Raw genomic sequence first — 20,007 nt, forward strand, 5'->3', positions numbered from 1 at the left:
CTGTCAATTTTCAATGATTCTAGGCAGCTTAGGAAAAGCTTTCCAATTACCCCAAATTCATTCATTCAACAAATACTTAATGAGTAATACTAAAAGATGAGTAAAACCAATGTCTTCATACACTCAAAAAATGTTGAGACTAATGTGGGAGACAGATACATTAGTAAACAATTAAGACAATGTAACATGAAACTGAGGTAAGTGCAAGTTGCTGTGGTAGCACAAGGGTAGCTTAACTCTTCTTAGGAGACAAAAGTAGTGAAGGCTTGCCAGAGGCGGTTAACACTTATGCTACGTTTTTAAACAATGGATAAGTCTGGAGTTATGGGGACATCTTGGCAAACAGAGTGAGGTAGGGAGTGCAAAGCGAGGCATTGTCCAAGGAACTGACAACAGCTTACCACAGCCTGAGCACAGGGTGATGAAGGAATGTCAAGAGATGAACTCGGGATGAGCACAGAGGCTGGAGGGTAGGGAATTTCTGGCAAAGGAAAGAGGAGCTCAGACACCAAAGTGAGAATGAGTGAAGCAAAGAAAGTGGGTGAGGGTGGTGTACTTCTGCAAAAGAAAAACTAACTAGGCTTAAGTGGAGGAAGTTTGAGAAATAATGAGGAGAACAGAGATGGGGAATTTAGAGAAGGTGTTGAAAGTAAGAAAGAAAAAAACTAAAATCAAGGAAAAAGAAAATAATGTTTTTAAGTAGGGGAGAGATGTGTTCAGAGTGGCACTAAGAATTTTATTAGTGTGGCACAGCATGCAGGATGGAATGAACCAGAGACTGCCTGGAGCCTTAGAGATGAGTCAGGACCTAGTCATAAAGCACTAAGGCCTTTGACTGGGTTGTGGTGATGGAAACAGAGAAAGGATAAACATATGAAACTTTCTGAAAGGAAATGTTAACAAGATTGGAGACTGTGGATAAAAAGGGCTATTTTCTGTTAAAAAATAAATCCCAATTTTGGTTGTGTTAAGTTTGAAATGACAGTGAGATATCCAAGCAAAAATGCCTAATTGAAGAACATAAAAGATCAAGAGAAGATAGCACAGTACATGGATAAGAACTAAATTGTGAGAATGGTGACAAAGGAAGACCTTCAGGAAATGCCTATACTTTGCAGGTAAGAATAAAATAGGGATGCAAAGAAAGTTACAAAGAGCAGTGGCTCTTAGCCAAGGCCAAGACTAATGTTTTAAAATTGCTCTTCCCTCAAATATGCTCTTCTAGAGACTCTGATATCCCAGGTCAAAAACCACTGGACTAAGGAAGCTGATGAAACAGAATAGTAGTTTCACTGGGGAGTGAGTGAGAGGTTTGAATAAGAAAAGCTTTAAGAGTCCATGTAATAGCTTTAAAAAGAAATGTTGTCAGAAACAGTAAGAAGGGAACCCAGACCTTAAAGAAAATTTGAGATTTTATTCCAGGGAGGCAAAATATGGGGGAGGGGAGGCAAAAAGGAGAAATTATAGAAACAACTCAGAAAAAAAATTGGAGCAATTTTAGCTTTTTTTTTACAGGTGAGAAGAAAAAAAATTTCAACTATATTAGTTTTTCAATAAGAAAGGGGGATAAGAAATGAAGCACGCTCTTTCACAGGAATCAACACAAGTGAAGCAGCTGAGTTTCTGATTAACTCATAAAAGGAAGAACTCATTTACACCACCTAACCTCAGAGACTTACTAAGTACAAAGATACAGTAATCAAGACACTGGTGCTAGCATAACAGACAAATAGATTGAACAAATAGAGCCCATATACAGACACACACTTAACATTTCAACTTATTTTTGACAAAGGTGTCAAAGAAATTCCATGGGGAAAGAAAAATCTTTTCAATAAATGATGATGGAAAAATGAGATATCCACATGAAAAACAAAACGCAATCTCTACTTCACACTATATATAAACATAAATATGGATGATTAAACAAAAACTAAAACTACAATGCTTTAGAAGAAAATGTGTGTGAATAACTTCGCCACTTGGAGATAAGAAAAGGTACCTTAGGTTGCAGAACACAATAACCATAAAAGAAAACAACTGATAAACTAGACTTCATCAAACTTAAAAATATCTGCTCATCCAAAGACACCATTAAGAAAATGAAAAGGCAAGCCACACACTGGGAGAAAATATTCGGAAAGCATCTATCTGACAAAGGATTGGTATCCAGGATATATAAAGAACTCCTACAACTCAATAATAAAAAGACAACCTAATTAAAAACAGACAAAAGATTTGAACAGACATTTCAGAAAGGAAGATCTACAAATGGCTGATAAGACATAAAAAAGTGTTAAACATATTAGTCATCAAGGAAACACAAGTTAAAACCACAATGACACTATCACACAACCACCAGAAAGGCAAAAATTACAAGGAGTGACCATCATCAAATGTTGGTGATGATGTAGAGCAACCAGAACTCTCATATATTGCTGATTAGAAGGTAAAATGATACAGCCACTTTGGGAAAAGTGCAATTTTTTATAAAACTAAATAAACACCTCACCCTATGACCCAGCAATTGCACTCCTATGTATTTACCCAAGAGAAATGAAAATATGTCTTTAACAAACTTGTACAAAAATGTTTATAGCAGCTCTGTTCATAACAGCTGAAAACTTGGAGTAGCCCAAATGTTCATCAAGCAGAGAAGGGCTTACACTAACTGTGGTATATTTATACAATGAAAGAAAACTCAGCAACAGAAAAGAATGAATTAGTGATACATATAACAACATGTATTATTTTACAAAACATCATGCTGAAAAGATCCTTACACCAAACAGCACAGAGTATATGATTCCATGTATATGAAATTCTAGAACAGGCAAAAGTAATCTATGGTGAAGGAAAAACCAGAACAATGGTTATTTGAGGGCAGGGGATTGACTGGGAAGTGTTATGGCACTGTCTGTATCTTGATAGAGGTTTGGGTTTCATAGGTATATGCTTCCGTTAAAATTTATCATATGTTCCATTGAAGGTCTGTACAATTCATAGTACATAAGTTTTACCTCAAAAAAGAACAAATAAACATAAAAACTGAATTTTAGTTAATGACACAAAAAAAGAGAAAAAAACATAAAAACTGAATTTTAGTTTAAGTGTACTGATATCTGTCTGCAACTTACTTAAAAATGCATCAAAAATTAAGAAGGATTAATGGTTGAATAGAGGGGTAGAAAGTTGCATATATATGTGATAAAGCAAATTTAGTAAAATGTTAACTGTGTAATCTAGTTGGGTAGGTATATGAGACTTCACTGTGTAATTCTCTTATGTTTGAATATTTTCATTGTAAGTTGGCAAGGGGGAGGAGAAGTACTCAGGAACTTATAGAATCAATTTTTTCTATACTCTGCCAGTCTTAAGCAAAACTGAGAAGTGACAAAAATGTAACAGTTTTTTCTAATAAAGGTATATTGGTTTGTCAAAGCTGAGATAAAAAAAAAAAAATCCCTTCCCCATTCTCTTATTTCAAGAAAAGTCAATACAATGAAATAACCTTTCTAAAGGGTAGTGATGACAGGCTACCAAGCCATAAATAGATTAAACAAATTAGTGTTGTTGTGGTAAACATGACATGACAAAGTTCTTATCCTTATTTCATGCTCTAAAATTAAGAAGGTTACTTCTTTACTCACCAGGTCATTAGCTTGATCAATTGTAAAAACACTGTTGTTTACTCTATTACCAACTTCAATATGTGCATCAGCTAATGATGAAATAAGCTGTTTACACTCATTCTGCATTCGCGTGAATGGAACGGCAATTTCATCATAATATAAATGTTCTGAAAGGATATCAAGTAAACGTGGCTGCACAGCCAGGGTAACAGCTCTACACTCCTAAAATACAACAGACAACAAATATTCAGGGCAAATATGTAAACATAATTCTAGAAATGCATAAATCTTCACTTGCAAACTACCAAGTCTAAATTTCTATTGATTTTGAATCTATATTCTGTTATCTCCCAGAACAACATAGTTATTAGTTGCACAGAGAAAAGGTATCACACCCAAACTACTCTAAAATTTTAATATGAATGACTATAGCACATGCACATGGAACTATTACAATTCCATTAAATTTTCCATTTAATTACTCTTACTTTATTCTGAATTTATTCCAAGTTTACATATATATTACGTAGCACAGATTTTAAAATATACAACTGTAAAAAGAAATCAGTCAGAAAAGAACACTTAGCATGCACTAAAAATGTTATTTAAAAACTCATTAGATTTCTTAACAGTTGAACCCATAGCTTCACATGCCATACTGTAGAAATGGATATATAATTTAAAAGCTACTTACCTGCCCCCAAATTTAACTAACCCTTCCCACTCTCTCTGGTTGTTGCCTGCCCCAACCAGAGGGGGAATGACCTCAGTGGTGAGCCATGAGGGGTTCTGTGGGATCTGGGTGATCAGCCTGGGCTTCACAGAGTAAGTCCAGAGAAGCTCTGTGAGGGTCCAGAAACCGAACTGTCAACACTTGCTGCTGAGTCTGAGAGGCACAAAAACAGAGCATCACTGCCTCTCCAGCACACCGAGTCCTGCCTAAAAACAGATGAGCCTTGCTTCTTTCCAGAGGCAAAGCTGGGGTTTCAGTTGCAATAGAGCATGGCTCAATTACTTTTAGACACAGCTTTGACAAACTGTTAAGAGGCAGTAACAAGCAGCTCTCACAGCAAGTGCAGACAGTTAAATTTCCAGAATTCCAGTCAATGGAATAAACAAAGCCAGCAGGAAGTTTCTCTGATTTACAGAAGCAAGTCTTACATAAAATCATATGTCTTACTAGAAGTTAAAAATTAAAGGGGCTGCAAGGGAATGGCTTATTTGGAAATATAAAGATTTGTGTTTAAATGTGGAGATTTTATTCTTCCTGTGACCAAAAATCTGCCCTTGCTACTACTCATAAAAATGGATTTCTATCACTCAAAGCCTCTTATCTTTTGTAGTTCTCAGGTACAAGACTGGGGATTCTAAGAAAAAAGTCTAGGGTTAAAGGCAAATGAGAAACAATGTTGCAATATAAGTTGGAATACTTTTCTATAAATGTCGGATTTTTATACAGAGACAATTTTCACTTTTCTGTTTGTAAAATATAATGAAAATAATCCTAACAGCTAATGGAAACTGGTTTAAATTGTCTTCATTTATTTTTGGGCAAAATCTTACCTTCTGTAAAGCAGCCCATTCACAGATTACCAAAGCTACACTAATTCTCTGTAAGGCAGATTTGGAGTTCAAATGGAAGAGTAGTAACTGGCCAAGGGATTCAGCTGGTTTAATTTCTTGGGTTACCACATTTACACCTGGATCACAAATACAACAACAAAGTGCTCCTAACAACCTAAGAGGGAGAAAAAAAGAAGTTACTATAGAATTGCTTGAAGTTTCCCCTATTGAAGCTATAACTTTTCCCAAGGAAGACATAACTCCTATCTTATCTTCATAAAAATATATAAATCTTATTTTTAAAACTTAAAAAAAATTAAAAACGTTTTCTTATGCTTTAATTTTTTTCCTACTCTGTAACTAGTGTGATGGAGGAAAGACTGACAGACACATCAGAGGAATCTTTTGGTTAAATGACTTTTGAGTTTATGTATACTTACTTGGCTGCCATCATTCTAGCCCGCATAACAACAAAATCCCTGGTGGCGGGGTCTTCCATGATGGTGTCTGCACCTGCAATGTACTCCTGAAGTACTTCTTTACTCTGGCTTTGGCCTTGACGCACCTTACCACCTGTTTTTTCCTAAAGGGAATAAGGGGGAAGAAAACAATAATTAAAGATTAACCATTAAAATTTAATAGACAACATCAAAAACACTCTCATTTGTTATAATCCCAGTAAAATACAGTTCTTTTCACAAAATTTTAATGGATTAAAATTGCTATGCATTTTGTCAAGGTTCTAATGACATAATTTTTCCTTATGTTACAATAATGATATCATGCTTATAATAAAGCAATACAGATTTCTTACATGGTTACTATATTAATAATTATGAGTTGAACATACAAATACATTGTGTCCCTCTACCCTTACCTTGGCTCTAGCTTTTACTTCCAGCAACATATTTAAATCAATAGGTAAATGAGAAGGCTGCATCATTAAGCAAAGCCAAGCACCCATCCACGGACAAGCAGCTGCTACCACATACTGAACTGAAGCCTTGCTCAACAATTCCATCCAAACCTGCAGAATGAAAAGGGAACAAGAGAGTGAAATTTTTCTAGCAAGGCCTAAAAAAACCTAATATTTATTTTTAGGGATACTGAATCAAAAAAAAAAAAAGTAGGAAATAGCACAGAGATTAATTTTAAAATTCAATATAGAGGCTTATTTTTAAATACTGTTTTTGGGTAGGTAGGTTCATATACTAAAAAAAAAGTAATACAAGAGAAAGTTTTTAAAAAAAGGAATACAGAGTATTTTCCTCAGTATTTTATGAAAATCATTTTAAAAAAAAGATACCCATAAAAATAACAGTTACCAAAATCTCAGTAAGTCTATGAAATCCTTTGTATGTATCATAAAGCTCAATATGCAGTCCTATATTCAACACTGCTTCAATATATAATAGCTCCTGATAAATAACCTCTGCTAAATTTAGAGGTAGTAATATCCTAGTATAAATTAAGAACAGTATAAGTCTTGATTCATGATCTTACTCAATAAAGCACCTTTTTTGATGCCTAGCATTAAATGGGCTAGGGCCAGCATGTAGAAATAATACCAATGTTAACCCAAGGCTGTTACCAATGAGCCACCTCAGAGGCCAATGATTCAAGACTAACTTAACAGGTTTTAAAGGTACAACAGTGCCACTTCCTCCCATAAATATTATTAAATACATCAAATGGCTATTCTTTAAAGGTTCCAACACATATGACCAATCTTGCTAAGTAATAAAAAGGTACAAGTCTGAACTATGACAATCAGACTCTATATATTACCAATAAATCCCAAAGATACTTTGCAGGATCAATAAGCATGCTGATAAACAGCAAAATGAGTGATGGAGAAAAGCAGTCTTTCCTTCATTTTGTTTTGTGTATTGAGGCTATAAAGAAAGCGCTTAAAACATTTGCCTGGTAGGTCACACAAGCAGCAGGGCTAACCAGGACTTAACTACTATATTCCATAAGAAGCCTGTTTCCTTGTCTCCTTTTGCAGATCTCCAGACTATTCAAATCTCTTGGATGATTTCTAGTTTCTTAAAATCCCTGATCAACAACAGTACAGAGTTATGAAAAAATTTTTAAATCTACCAAGATACTGGGAAAGGAGTACAGATATATTCACCATATACCTTGTGAATGAGGTCCAGAATTTCCTGGCTGCTTTCTAAAACACAAAACTGAAAAATGTGTCGAAGCATATCAGGAAGGATAGGTATAAGCCAAGATGAAGAGTTCTAAAAACAAAAACAAAATCAAAATTATAGCATATAATTCTTTGGTGTTAGCTTATTTAAAAAGTTATAAGTCAAACAACAGAAGTACTACCATGAAAAGACTGTATGACTTCATCAAAAATGTTCAACTGGTGATAAATTTTGACAAGATTCTGGAGCAACAATACCGCACTTATTATTCCAGTGGTTTGGAGAAATTACATGGCACACAGTCGCTAGGAAGCTGGAGAAAGTCTGATCATGATTAACAACACTGAGTTTTGCTTCTAATAAATTGAAATCATCCTCTATATGGGAGCAAGCTCTAACCAGCAACAACTCTTTGTTTACATTATATATCACTGCTCAGTCAGAGAAATTTGACAAATGATCAGATTACTGATGCTGTGCTAAACAGTTTAAGTTCTATGTGCTCACCATTAATGCAAGTAATGAATTGTAAGATGATATCCAACCTAGAAAATTCAACTTTGAGTTCACTACAAAATTAAGGCAAATGTTCTTCATCTATTTTGGGTTAGGGACCCTTTGAAAATCTGGTGAAAACTATACACAACCTTTTCTGAGAGAAATACACTTATATACACACTTAGGTATAATATTTTGCTTTCAGTTTCAGGGGGTTCAAGGATTTCCTTAAGCCCAGGTTTAGAACCTCAATCTAAGGAATTTCTCAACAATTCAAAAGCCAACCCAAATCAAGCAATCAAACAGTGATTAATTAAATATCTATTGTGTGCCCAAAATTCTAAGAAAAGGAATCTCACACGTTGTCTATTGCTCAAAATTACAAGCTTGTTGGGAGCTAAAAATTCTATTAACTAGTTCACAGTACTTAACATCACCTCCTTCCACAATTTTTTTTTAAAATTTTTATTTATTTATTTATTTATGGCTGTGTTGGGTCTTCGTTTCTGTGCTAGGGCTCTCTCTAGTTGTGGCAAGCGGGGGCCACTCTTCATCGCGGTGCGCGGGCCTCTCACTATCACAGCCTCTCTCGTTGCGGAGCACAGGCTCCAGACGCGCAGGCTCAGTAATTGTGGCTCACGGGGCCCAGCTGCTCCACGGCATGTGGGATCTTCCCAGACCAGGGCTCGAACCCGTGTCCCCTGCATTGGCAGGCAGATTCTCAACCACTGCGCCACCAGGGAAGCCCCACAATTTTTTTTTTAAAGCAAAAACTGTGTTGTCTGGAAGAGACTGAAGAGAAATTTGAAAAATTTAACTGAAATTCCAGAAAGCCAGAAGATCTAGGGATAATGTATAACTCAGAAAGCTACCTATAATTTTCTAGCCAGTGGAAAACTAACAACCCTGGTCCTATCTTTTTCATATGCTTCTCAAAATGGTTTGAAAGAAGTTTAAAACAGACTGCAAAATCATCAGCTGGGGGAGCCTACTCACTGATTGCTATGCCTTAACTACTTTCCATTGAAAGGGAAAGGGAAATCGGAAAGAAGAAAAGTTCTCTTTCTTTTCTCAGCAGAGAGAATTAGGGACAATCTTAATAGAATTAGGAAAGCTGTAATAGCAATAACCAAATAATTTGATATTACTCTCCCATAATTTCTTCTCATTTCTCCCCACCATATTTACCAACTCTCTTAATTCTTCCCTAACCCCATCACTGGAAATCCAAATAGTTACTTGTAGATCCCAAAGCCACACCTATAGAGGAAGATTTTTCCCCTGTATTTACAAACAATGAATGTAATATAAATTGTAGTAGCCTTCTCAGGCTATAATCTTTGTTACTGTAGTAAATTCTACTTTATAATTATTAAAAACAACCAGGGGAAGAAAGGGATGAAAGAGCACAGGGGGTTTTTAGGGTAGAGAAACTATTCTGTATGATACAATAATGATGGAGAGATGTCACATTTGTCAAAATCAGCAGAATGAACATACAACATCAAGGGTGAAGCCTAGGGAATTCCCTGGCAGTCCAGTGGTTAGGACTCCTCACTTTCACCGCCAAGGGCCAGGGTTCAATCCCTGGTTGGGAAACTAAGATTCTGCAAGCTGTGTGGCGCAGCCAAAAAAAAGAGTGAAGCCTAATATAAACTATGGACTAGCTGATAATGATATGTCAACGTTTGTTTACTGACTGTAACAAATGTACCATTCTGGTGTGGGATGCTGATGGTGGGAGAAGGTGTGTTTGGGGGAGGGTAGGGGGTATATGGATGGGCACTCTGTACTTTGTTTAATTTTGCTCTAAAGAGTAAAGTCAGGGCTTCCCTGGTGGCGCAGTGGCTAGGAATCCGCCTGCTAATGCAGGGGACACGGGTTCGAGCCCTGGTTCAGGAAGATCCCACATGCTGCAGAGCAGCTAGGCCCGTGCGCCACAACTACTGAGCCTGCGCTCTAGAGCCTGCGCACCTAGAGCCGGTGCTCCAAGACGACAGAGGCCACGACAATGAGAAGCCTGCGCACGGCAATGAAGAGTAGCCCCTGCTCACCGCAACTAAAAAGAAAGCCCGGGGCTTCCCTGGTGGCGCAGTGGTTGAGAATCTGCCTGCTAATGCAGGAGACACGGGTTCGAGCCCTGGTCTGGGAAGATCCCACATGCCACGGAGCGGCTGGGCCCGTGAGCCACAACTACTGAGCCTGCGCATCTGGAGCCTGTGCCCCGCAACGGGAGGGGCCGCGATAGTGAAAGGCCCGCGCACCGCGATGAAGAGCGGTCCCCGCACTGCGATGAAGAGTGGCCCCCACTTGCCGCAACTAGAGAAAGCCCTCGCACGAACCGAAGACCCAGAACAGCCAAAAATAAATAAATAAATAAATAAATAAATAAAATAAATTAAAAAAAAAAAAAAGAAAGCCCATGCACAGCAACAAAGACCCAACGCAGCCAGAAAAAAAAAAAAAAAGTAAAGTCAATAAATAAACAGAAAAATAAAATTTAAAAAATAAAGAGAAACCAAAAACCTAACCAAACAAAAAAAACCCAACCCAGAATATGCAGATCACCATCATCACAGGAACCAGTATTTTAAAAAACGCAGATTCTCCAGTAGCACAACATAAAGTCTGCCTAGCAGAAAATACAAGATACAAAATACAAGTTGGGAAGACAACCGTAGGCCAAATTCAGTCCATCTAAACAACTGTGCAAGCATCTCCTTTTAGATACGGTTGCAAAAAGTTACACGCTTTAGCTCACTATTAGCATTTTCTCAAAATATCGCTAAGTACCATTTGGCCCATTCAGAGTCAACTTGCCTCTTGCAAATCTGAAAGCTGGTCCACCTGCTTTCATTAATTTTGTGCCTGTCTTCCAGTAGACAGTGATTTAGGCAGGTAACCTAATGTTGTTTTTATTTATAGTTTATTAAATTAAATTGGTTGGGGAGTGGGGTACAGTGAGGGGTGTAGTACTTTCAGTCCTTTAGACATTATCCACCTTGGGATTTTCCATCCCAAAATTTTAAAAAATAGTCAATAGACTTCTAGTATGCTACTAACTTGGAGTCTACTAGTCAAAAATTTCCCTCCTAATCTTAGGCAAAGTCTGGAAAGTTCTGACGACTTTAGTATTAGTCTAGCAGAGTGCAATCTAAAATACAGAAAAATTCCTACCACAGACTGTTTATTTCACTAGGTTTAAATTAACTATAACCTGGACTACTACAACTCAAGTTATAAGTAAATTCATGTTTTAAGAGGGCTTTTAAAAAAAATCTTTTGGTTTGTGTTAAATAATTAACATAATATTAGCACTTTATGTTAGTGCTAAACATGGTCCCCAACATTTCTATAGTGAGGGTCAGATGGAGGGGAGGGCATTTATGGGAATTACTCAGGGGAATGACGGACAGTTATTTAATTTCATGAGAATGGGGCAGTCTCTTTCCAGCTCCTTTATTCAGATTGGTGTTCCCTCCTGTGTTCTGCCTTCATGGAACTAATAAGGAAAGCTGATGACAAACAAAAGCCTATCAGACATGTCATTGTACCAGAAAATCAAGGTTAAACTTCTAGCCATCTATACCCCCTTACACTCTATCCTTCAGCCGGACCAATTTCCTTTCACTTCCTCTTTAGTGCCATCATGCTCACTCCTACTCCCAGAGTTTAACACATGTTCCTTCCTCTGACTGTTACCCTGCTCTTCACCTGGTTAAATTCCACTCATCCTTCAGGTCTCAGTTTCAACTTCACTTTTAGCAAGATAGTTCCCTGACCTTTACACACCTCACTAGTGAGGATCCAGTAGCACTGTCTTCTTCCCCTACCAGATCCTCACCTCATTATGTATTGATAGTTTTATGAAATGACCATTATATAATTTTAAGGGCTTGTCTAGTTGTCTTCTCCTGTCTTGCTTAGTTTCCTGTCTTAAGCTCTACAGAAGGGCAGAGACCTTGTCTCTTACCAATAAGTATCTAGAAAACTGTAGGCACACAGTAGGCACTAAAATATCTGTTGAATAAATCCACCTTGCTTAGGGGAATGGTCCAAAGTCACAGGGAATAGTTGGTAATATGCAAAATTTTCCACAACTGTAGCTGGCAATAAATCCCTAACTGGCAAAATTGGTATCTTAGGTGGGATAAGATCTTGCCAGTACCATTTTGCTATGCCCCCTCTTTTATCTTCCCACAAGCACACCCACAAAGCAGGCAGATGTGGAAAAAAGCAGCAATCTGATTATCATTACCCTGAACACGTGATTCCTGCCTGCAGGCAAATGCATCATCATTGCTATCTCCATATCAAATGATCTGGGGTTGCAGGGAAGAAAGTCTGGAAAGAAGCTACAGCAAAGTGATGAATCATACTGAGTTCTGTGTTCTTCCACTAATTTGGTCTGAAATCCTGTTTTGGCCCACTGCCAAAAACAAAAACAAACCCAGTTCTATATTTAGACAACTTATAATGCCTTGTTTTATTTATTTGTCCAACCAATATTTATTGAAAGTCAACTAAATATATAAACTTTGCTCTCCTCTTTTCATACCTTTATAAAATCTGGTCAATACCTAATTATGTTAATGTTCTCAAATGCCGAAGTCTTAGTCAGCTCTATTCTTTTGGTCTTTCTTTCCTTCTCTACATATGCATATGTTAAATTTTCTTACATCCTGGACTAAGTATGCCCCCGATTCCAACTCAATCTCATGTATGTCTTCACGCGAAATATAAGCGTCATGCTAATGCTTGCCTTTAAAACAAAAATCGATACTGTATGTATTGAAATTCTGGATTGACTCACAAAGTGACTCTGATGCAAATGGAATGGAAAAGTTGACCCAGTCAACAAAACATGGCTAAACTAGAGATTAATGTCCAGAAGCATATTTTCCTAGATCGTGAAGTTGAGTTCTGGTTAAAACAGATAGTGGTTATCAAGACTAATTAATCTAGACATTCCAGTAAAGTAGTTCACTGATAGACATATACATTCATAGATAAACTCACACGAATAAATAGTATATAGAAAGGAAAAACAAGTAATGACCCATATGAGAACAGAATCTAAAAAAGAGTGAATATATGGGTATGTATAACTGATTCACTTTGCTGTACAGCAGAAACTAACACAACATTGTAAATCAACTATACTCCAATAAAAAATAATTTAAAAAAAAAAGGAAAAGCAAGTGATTAATTACTTCACTTTGTCAAGCTCCTAGTTCAGCAAAAAAAAAAGTTACATCTTGATTTTGAGTCATTACCAAATGAAATTAATTTGGTTTGCTTAAGAGTTCTTATTTCATACTCCCTGAGAAGCCAGGCTTGCCAATACTTTCATATGTTAACAACAGAGATAAAGGCACAGGGATTAAACAATTTATTTTCACAGATGCCAAGGTATGTCACATGGAAGTCTAATAAAAATGAGATTTCGGGAATTCCCTGGCAGTCCAGTGGTTAGAACTCTGCGCTTCCACTGCCGGGGGCCCAGATTTGATCCGTAATCAGGGAACTAAGATCCTGCAAGCTGCATGGTACAGCCAAATAAATAAATAAAAGAAATGAGAGTTCATTATTTCATAAATAACTATATTAACTGTGATATTATACAAAAACATTTTAGAGATGAGCAGGTCTGCATACGCACTTTTCTTTTCCCATCTTTACTGGAGTATAATTGCTTTACAATGTTGTTGTGTTAGTTTCTGCTGTACAACAAAGTGAATCAGCTGTATGTATACATATATCCCCATACACCCTCCCTCTTGAGCCTCCCTCCCATCCTCCTTATCCCACCCCTCTAGGTCATCGCAAAGCACGAGCTGATCTCCCTGTGCTATGCATACACACTTATGATCGGATAAATTTTAAGATTTAGGATATCTTCCTTATAAAGTCTTCTGGTTTTACAAAGCAAAACAAAACACAAAATTGCTAAAGATAATCAAAATACTTCCAATGGAACAGAGGCATCAGTCTTTATGAGGTACTGATGCACTGAGCTACAGTGAGGTTTGGCCTCACCAAATTACCTTGGAATTACTGAGAGGAAGAGGTTGAGAAGCTAGAACTGAAACCAAAACAGAGCTAACTAGTAAATGAGCTCTGAAGTTTTTTTTCACTTTGGACTTAAGGTGACTTCATATTCAGAAATGGGAAAGTAATTCAAGAGACACATTCCATTTTGTCTTCTAAAACTAGAAGCTGAAAGTCAGCAAGAATTGGATCTAAATCTGAGCTGAGTCGCTTACTATGAGATGTGTAGCTGTGAGCTTGGGAAGGTTTCTTAATTTTTGATCATCAGTTCCTTCATCTGCAAAATAGGAACGGCAATAGCCACCCCATTTATAGTGCTTACTGAAATTCACAGCATAAAGTTAAGCTCTCAATAATAGCCTGATTATTACTACAATTAAATATCATTCTTACACCCTAGAATACAAATAAGATTTTGAAATTGTTAGGAAAGATTTCCCAGAAGTACAAGTGTTAATTATTATTGTTATGTCTGTACTATTAATAATTTGTATTTGTACAGAATTAAAGCACTTTCATATACATTATCTTACTTGGTCAATATATAACTCTGAAAAAGGATCAATAGAGATTATCACCAGAGGGTTAAATAAACTTGATCAAGGTCATAAAGCTAACAAATGGTAGAGCTAAGGTTAGAACCCAGATTCTCTGTTCAGTTAAGGGATCTTTTCATTAAACCACTGAAGAGGAAACAACAGTGATAGAAAGCAGCTCAGAAAGAAGTAAGGCAAGTTATATGAAGGTAGATTTTATTGTCAAAATAGGCCTAACATCTGCAGTCCAAATTCCCTGGAGCCAAGTATGTTTTAAAATTCAGAATTTTTTCAAATTTTAGAACAGTAATGAGGTTGTATATACCCTATGTTATGTAATATCCTCAATAGAGTCTGAGGCAGCACCTGAATAAAATATGTTAATAGTTCTGCAGCAAAATTTGTGAATAGGCACATTAAGTAGGATAAAGACTTATATAAATAGCCTCTATTCAGAATGGTCAGGTTTTTCTGCCAAATAAGTAGTTTTATAAGTTGACCCAACTTACAAAAGTGCTGGATTTCAAAACTGCAGGTAAGAGACCATGGGCTTGCATTACAAGAGTCTGTACATAGCTATTAATCAATCTATAATAACTATCAGGTAATGCCATGGGAGGAACACAATAACAGATAAAAGCATCAGACATGGTTTACTCTGCTATCTTCTCAGAAAGCAAATAATGTTGCCAAAATCACAAGATTAACAATAACCATTAAATAAATGTTTTTCACTGCATAATGACTTTATTTAAATAATGTTTTAGATAAAGAAAAATCATAGTGAGTTATAGAAGTCAGAATAACTTTATGGCCCTAGAGATTGGACCTGTTCCCTGAAGGAAAGTTACAGAGAGGAAGAAACGGAGCTAATATTTCGGAGAGAAAATGTATGTGTGGCTGGGGGCGGGCAGTGTTGGTGATGAGCCATGTACAAAGATACGCTGATCAAAAGAACGTAACATGGTTACAACTGGGATACAGGGGTAGACGTGGACAATTTTCTTAACTCCAGGTTACATATTAGGGAATAGCAGAGGAAAAGGCTGACAAGAGCCAAATAACAGAAGAACAAGAAAGACAGGAATTTAATTCTAATGTAGTAGGCAATGACAGATTACTAACAAGTTTGCAAGTAAACGAGGCTATGGTCCCCCAAATTATCCTGAGACTTAACTCAAATTCTCCCCTTTTAGAAGTACTATGACTGTGTAGAAACTAAATATACAAAGACTGATTCCAAACCTTAAAGAGCCAACTATTAGGGAAAGGACAATAATATTTTTTTATAAATATACAGAAGAAAGAAAATGGGTAAATTAGAAAATAGGTGATGTTCTAAGCGGGTTACAATTTATTCTTTATATTTTTGATGACAAAAACTTGAAGCAAGTAAGAATTATAACAAATGCCAAGTACGGATAGTGGATAGATGAATGTTGTTTTATAATTCCCTCTATTTAAATAGAACATTTTTCTATTTAAATAATTTCCCAAAATTAAAAAAAAGAAAAAGAGGTGGTGGTAGTAAAAAAATGTAATCTGAAAGGGTTTGGCTTTATAGTATTATTTGGGGAAAAAACAGAACAAAAACTCAAACGAAATAGTAAAGGATATATGTGGGGGCCCAAAAGTGGAATGTACTGAGAGTGGGTGATACGCGCCATAACTACAGCCTCCAATGGTGAGGCTACTGGAGAGCAAGGCTCAGGGCAGTGACGAAGCACAAAATAATCTACATGCATCAATATTAAGTTTCACTGACAGCAATGCTTTCAGTAAAAAGACACTCTTAAGATACAGGATAGATAGTAACAATGGGAAATTTCATTAGTGACACCATTAAAAAATTTTTAAGAAGAGAAAAAGAAGAGGCATAGATAACAAACACAAAAGGACATAGGATCTTTATTCCCGTCTTATCCCTAGGTTCTTCATGACCTTTTTTTTTTTTTTTTCTTAGATTCCATATATGTGTGTTAGCATACGGTATTTGTTTTTCTCTTTCTGACTTACTTCACTCTGTAGGACTTGAGGATATGGGGAGGGGGAAGGGTAAGCTGTGACAAAGTGAGAGAGTGGCATGGACTTATATATACTACCAAACATAAAATAGATAGCTAGTGGGAAGCAGCCGCAGAGCATAGGGAGATCAGCTCGGTGGTTTGTGACCACCTAGAGGGGTGGGATAGGGAGGGTGGGAGGGAGCGATATGCAAGAGGGAAGAGATATGGGAACATATGTATATGTATAACTGATTCACTTTGTTATAAAGTAGAAACTAACACACCATTGTAAAGCAGTTATACTCCAATAAAGATGTTAAAAGAAAAAAAAAAGGACATAGGAAATACAATAAACATTAAGACCTAGAAAAATAAAGGATTGTGCACATATCAGAATAACTGGATGTAAGATATGGAAGCAGGATAGATTTAAACGTCTAAAAGGAGGAGACTGGAAAAGCTCTTTTGTTCAATACAGTCTGTATAACTTGCCTAATTTGAAACTGACATATTACTCAGAAAAATGAGACGCTTATAGAAGTATGTCTTAAAGATATTAGATGTTAAATAGGAAGAAGTAAGGGAAGATGACTTTTTTTAACCTTATCACCCAAATCCTCCTGATCTTTCAGCACTTAGTCTAGCCTTCAATGCTGCTTCCTGACACCTATCATATTCTGGTCTTCCATTATTTATTTGCAGAGGTTATTAAACTTATTACATAAGAGTCTTATCACAATCATACCATAAATTTTTTCAAGGTAAGAACCATGTAGGATTTTTTTCTTATTGATAATTTCCCGTAACACCCTGCACTGAATTTTATATAAATTTATTTAACAAATATTGAGGGCCTATGCATAAGTGATGGCTGACGTACCACAAATCACATACAAACACAATAGAGTTCTGGTATAAGAAATGACAGTCATTATCATCAATCTTTTACATATGCTAAGGCCAAAGCATTCATTTACAAGCCAGTAAAGGCAAATTCAAATTTGGTCAAAGGACCTAAATAAATAAATAAATAAAACCCCGAATAAAAAGAAATCAACACATCACAGAACATTGTAGAGATGTTTTCACAGCCACATAATTTTAATAGCCAATATCAACAATCATTGAGGACTTCCCTGGTGGCGCAGTGGTTAAGAATCCGCCTGCCAATGCAGGGGACAAGGGTTCCAGCCCTGGTCCAGGAAGATCCCACATGCCGTGGAGCAACTAAGCCCACGCACCACAACTACTGAGCCCACGCACCACAACTACTGAGCCCACGCGCCTAGAGCCCGTGCTGTGCAACAAGAGAAGCCACCACAATGAGAAGCCCGCGCACCACAACCAAGAGTAGCCCCCACTCGCCTCAACTAGAGAAAGCCCGCACGCAGCAACGAAGACCCAACGCAGCCATAAATAAATAAATAAATGTATTAAACAAACAAACCAATCATTGAGGGGCTAAAAAAATTTAGAAGGGGATTTGAAGCAATTTTGGGATCAAAAAATTTTGAAACATGGGAGGAGGAGCCAGATTTTATTAAGACGGACAAAAGTGAGAAATCACAATTGACAGCTGAGAGGAAAAAAAAACAAAAACCTAGGAAAAAGCAACTGAAAAAGAAGTAGTGTGACTCATGTATCTCAATATTCCCACGGTATACCGTAATAAGCAAGCACACTATTGACCAATAAGTCATATTGGTGACTCATTCATCAAAAAATATTAACTCATGTTTAATATACTTTAAGATGATAACCAGGTTTGTCAATGATTTTAATGGGTAACTATGTTTGGTGGCAAAAAAGTATGTTTCAACTATTTAGAAAACTGATTTATATGAAATACCTGATTTCCTAATAATGTAAATAAAGTTGACATTACTAAAGAAATAAAGTAAAGCCACAAAAGTTAAGTTTAAAAGAGACTGCAGGTGGCTTAATCACCTTATAAAGAACAGAAAGGCTTAAAAGAACAATGAGGAACTCGTATACAAAATATACAAAGAAATCTTAAAATTCAACAATAAGAAAACAACCCAATTTAAAAATGGGGAAAAGATCTGAACACTTCATTAAAGAAGAAATAAAGATGGTAAAAAGCATATGAAAAGATGTTTAACATCATATATCATTAGGGAACTGCAAATTAAAACTATAGTGAGATACCACTATACACTTATTAGAAAGGCTAAAATCTGCAACACTGACAACATCAAATGCTGGGAGAGGATGTAGAGCAACACAAACTCTCATTCAGTGCTGGTGGAAATGTAAAATGGTGCAGCCACTTTTGGAAGACACTTTCTTATAAAATTAAACATACTCTTACTACATGATCCAGCAATTGTGCTCCTTGGTATTTACCCAAGTGCACTGAAAACTACACCCGTACAAAAACCTGCACACGAATGTTTAAAACTTTGTTCGTAATGGCCCAAACAGAAAGAAACAAAAATATCCTTCAATAGGTGAATATATGAACTGTGTGACATCCATACAATGGAACATTATTCAGTGATAAAAAGAAATGAGCTATCAAGTCACAAAAAGACATGGAGGAATCTTAATTCTGTATTGCTAAATGAAAAAAAGCCTCTCTTAAAAGGCTACCCACTACATGACTCCAACTATATGACATTCTGCAAAAGGCAAAAACCATGAAGACAGTAAAAAGATCCGTGGTTGCTATGGCTCTGAAGGGAGGAAAAGTAGAAATGCATAGGTGGGGCACAGGCATTTTTTAGGGCAGTGAAACTATTCTCTATGATACTCTGATGGTGGACACATACCACTGTACATTTATCAAAACCCACAGAATCTACAATGCAAAGAGTGAACCCTAATGTAAACTGTGGGCTTTGTTAATAATATATCAATATTGGTTTATCAACTGTAACAAATGTACTACACTAATGCAAGATGTTAGCTAAAGGGGAAACTGTGTGCATGTGGGTAGGGGCATATGGGAACTATGTACTTTTTGCTGTTTTTCTGTAAACCTAAAACTGCTCCAAACAACAACAACAACAACATGAAGGGAAGAAATCTGATAACTTCAAGAGGTCTACCGAAAGTGAATTTAAGAACATTTACATCAAAAACATTTAGGCAAAACTCACAAAAGTAAAACAAAAATGAAGTGAAAATTCAGAACAACCATGCCGGTTTTGTCATATGAACCCATGCCTGATCAACTAAGGATTATAAAACAGACCTGATAGTTTTTCCTTAGAAGACTGTGATTAGACAAAAAAGATAATGCAAAACGAAACTTCACAAATATTGATTCATGGTAGTGCAACACAACATCATGCTGTAGATTAAAGTAGGTCTACATGGAATATTCCTAATTCACATATGAATGCATGGCTAGTGAACACAAAAGAGACATTTATCCCTACTATATTGTCTAAAAAAATTAATCACTGCTTTTTGAAGACCACCGGCTCAAACTGCAGTACCTATAAATAACAGCATGATAGAAGAATAGATTCCTTATGGTGTTTCCCTAAATTCTAGTATTTTGTTTGACCTTTAGGGCTACTTTTAAAATAGGAAT

The 20,007-nt window shown here is 36.5% G+C and overlaps 1 protein-coding gene across 2 annotated transcripts in view; it reads right to left on the reverse strand.

Annotated features, from left to right (window-relative positions):
- The window catches only part of BTAF1 (B-TFIID TATA-box binding protein associated factor 1), an 86,594-nt gene that overhangs the window by 29,434 nt on the left and 37,153 nt on the right, over positions 1-20,007 (reverse strand). For both annotated transcript variants that reach the window (XM_028167754.2, XM_007187496.2), the window contains exons 15-19: positions 7,340-7,444; positions 6,073-6,222; positions 5,636-5,778; positions 5,196-5,370; positions 3,651-3,854 (exon numbers count right to left, since the gene is read on the reverse strand). In XM_028167754.2, coding sequence (XP_028023555.2) covers positions 3,651-3,854; positions 5,196-5,370; positions 5,636-5,778; positions 6,073-6,222; positions 7,340-7,444 — 777 coding nt within the window. The remainder of the gene's footprint in view (positions 1-3,650; positions 3,855-5,195; positions 5,371-5,635; positions 5,779-6,072; positions 6,223-7,339; positions 7,445-20,007) is intronic.

This window comes from Balaenoptera acutorostrata, chromosome 16 (genome assembly GCF_949987535.1).
Source record: "Balaenoptera acutorostrata chromosome 16, mBalAcu1.1, whole genome shotgun sequence".
Taxonomy (NCBI): Eukaryota; Metazoa; Chordata; class Mammalia; order Artiodactyla; family Balaenopteridae; genus Balaenoptera; species Balaenoptera acutorostrata.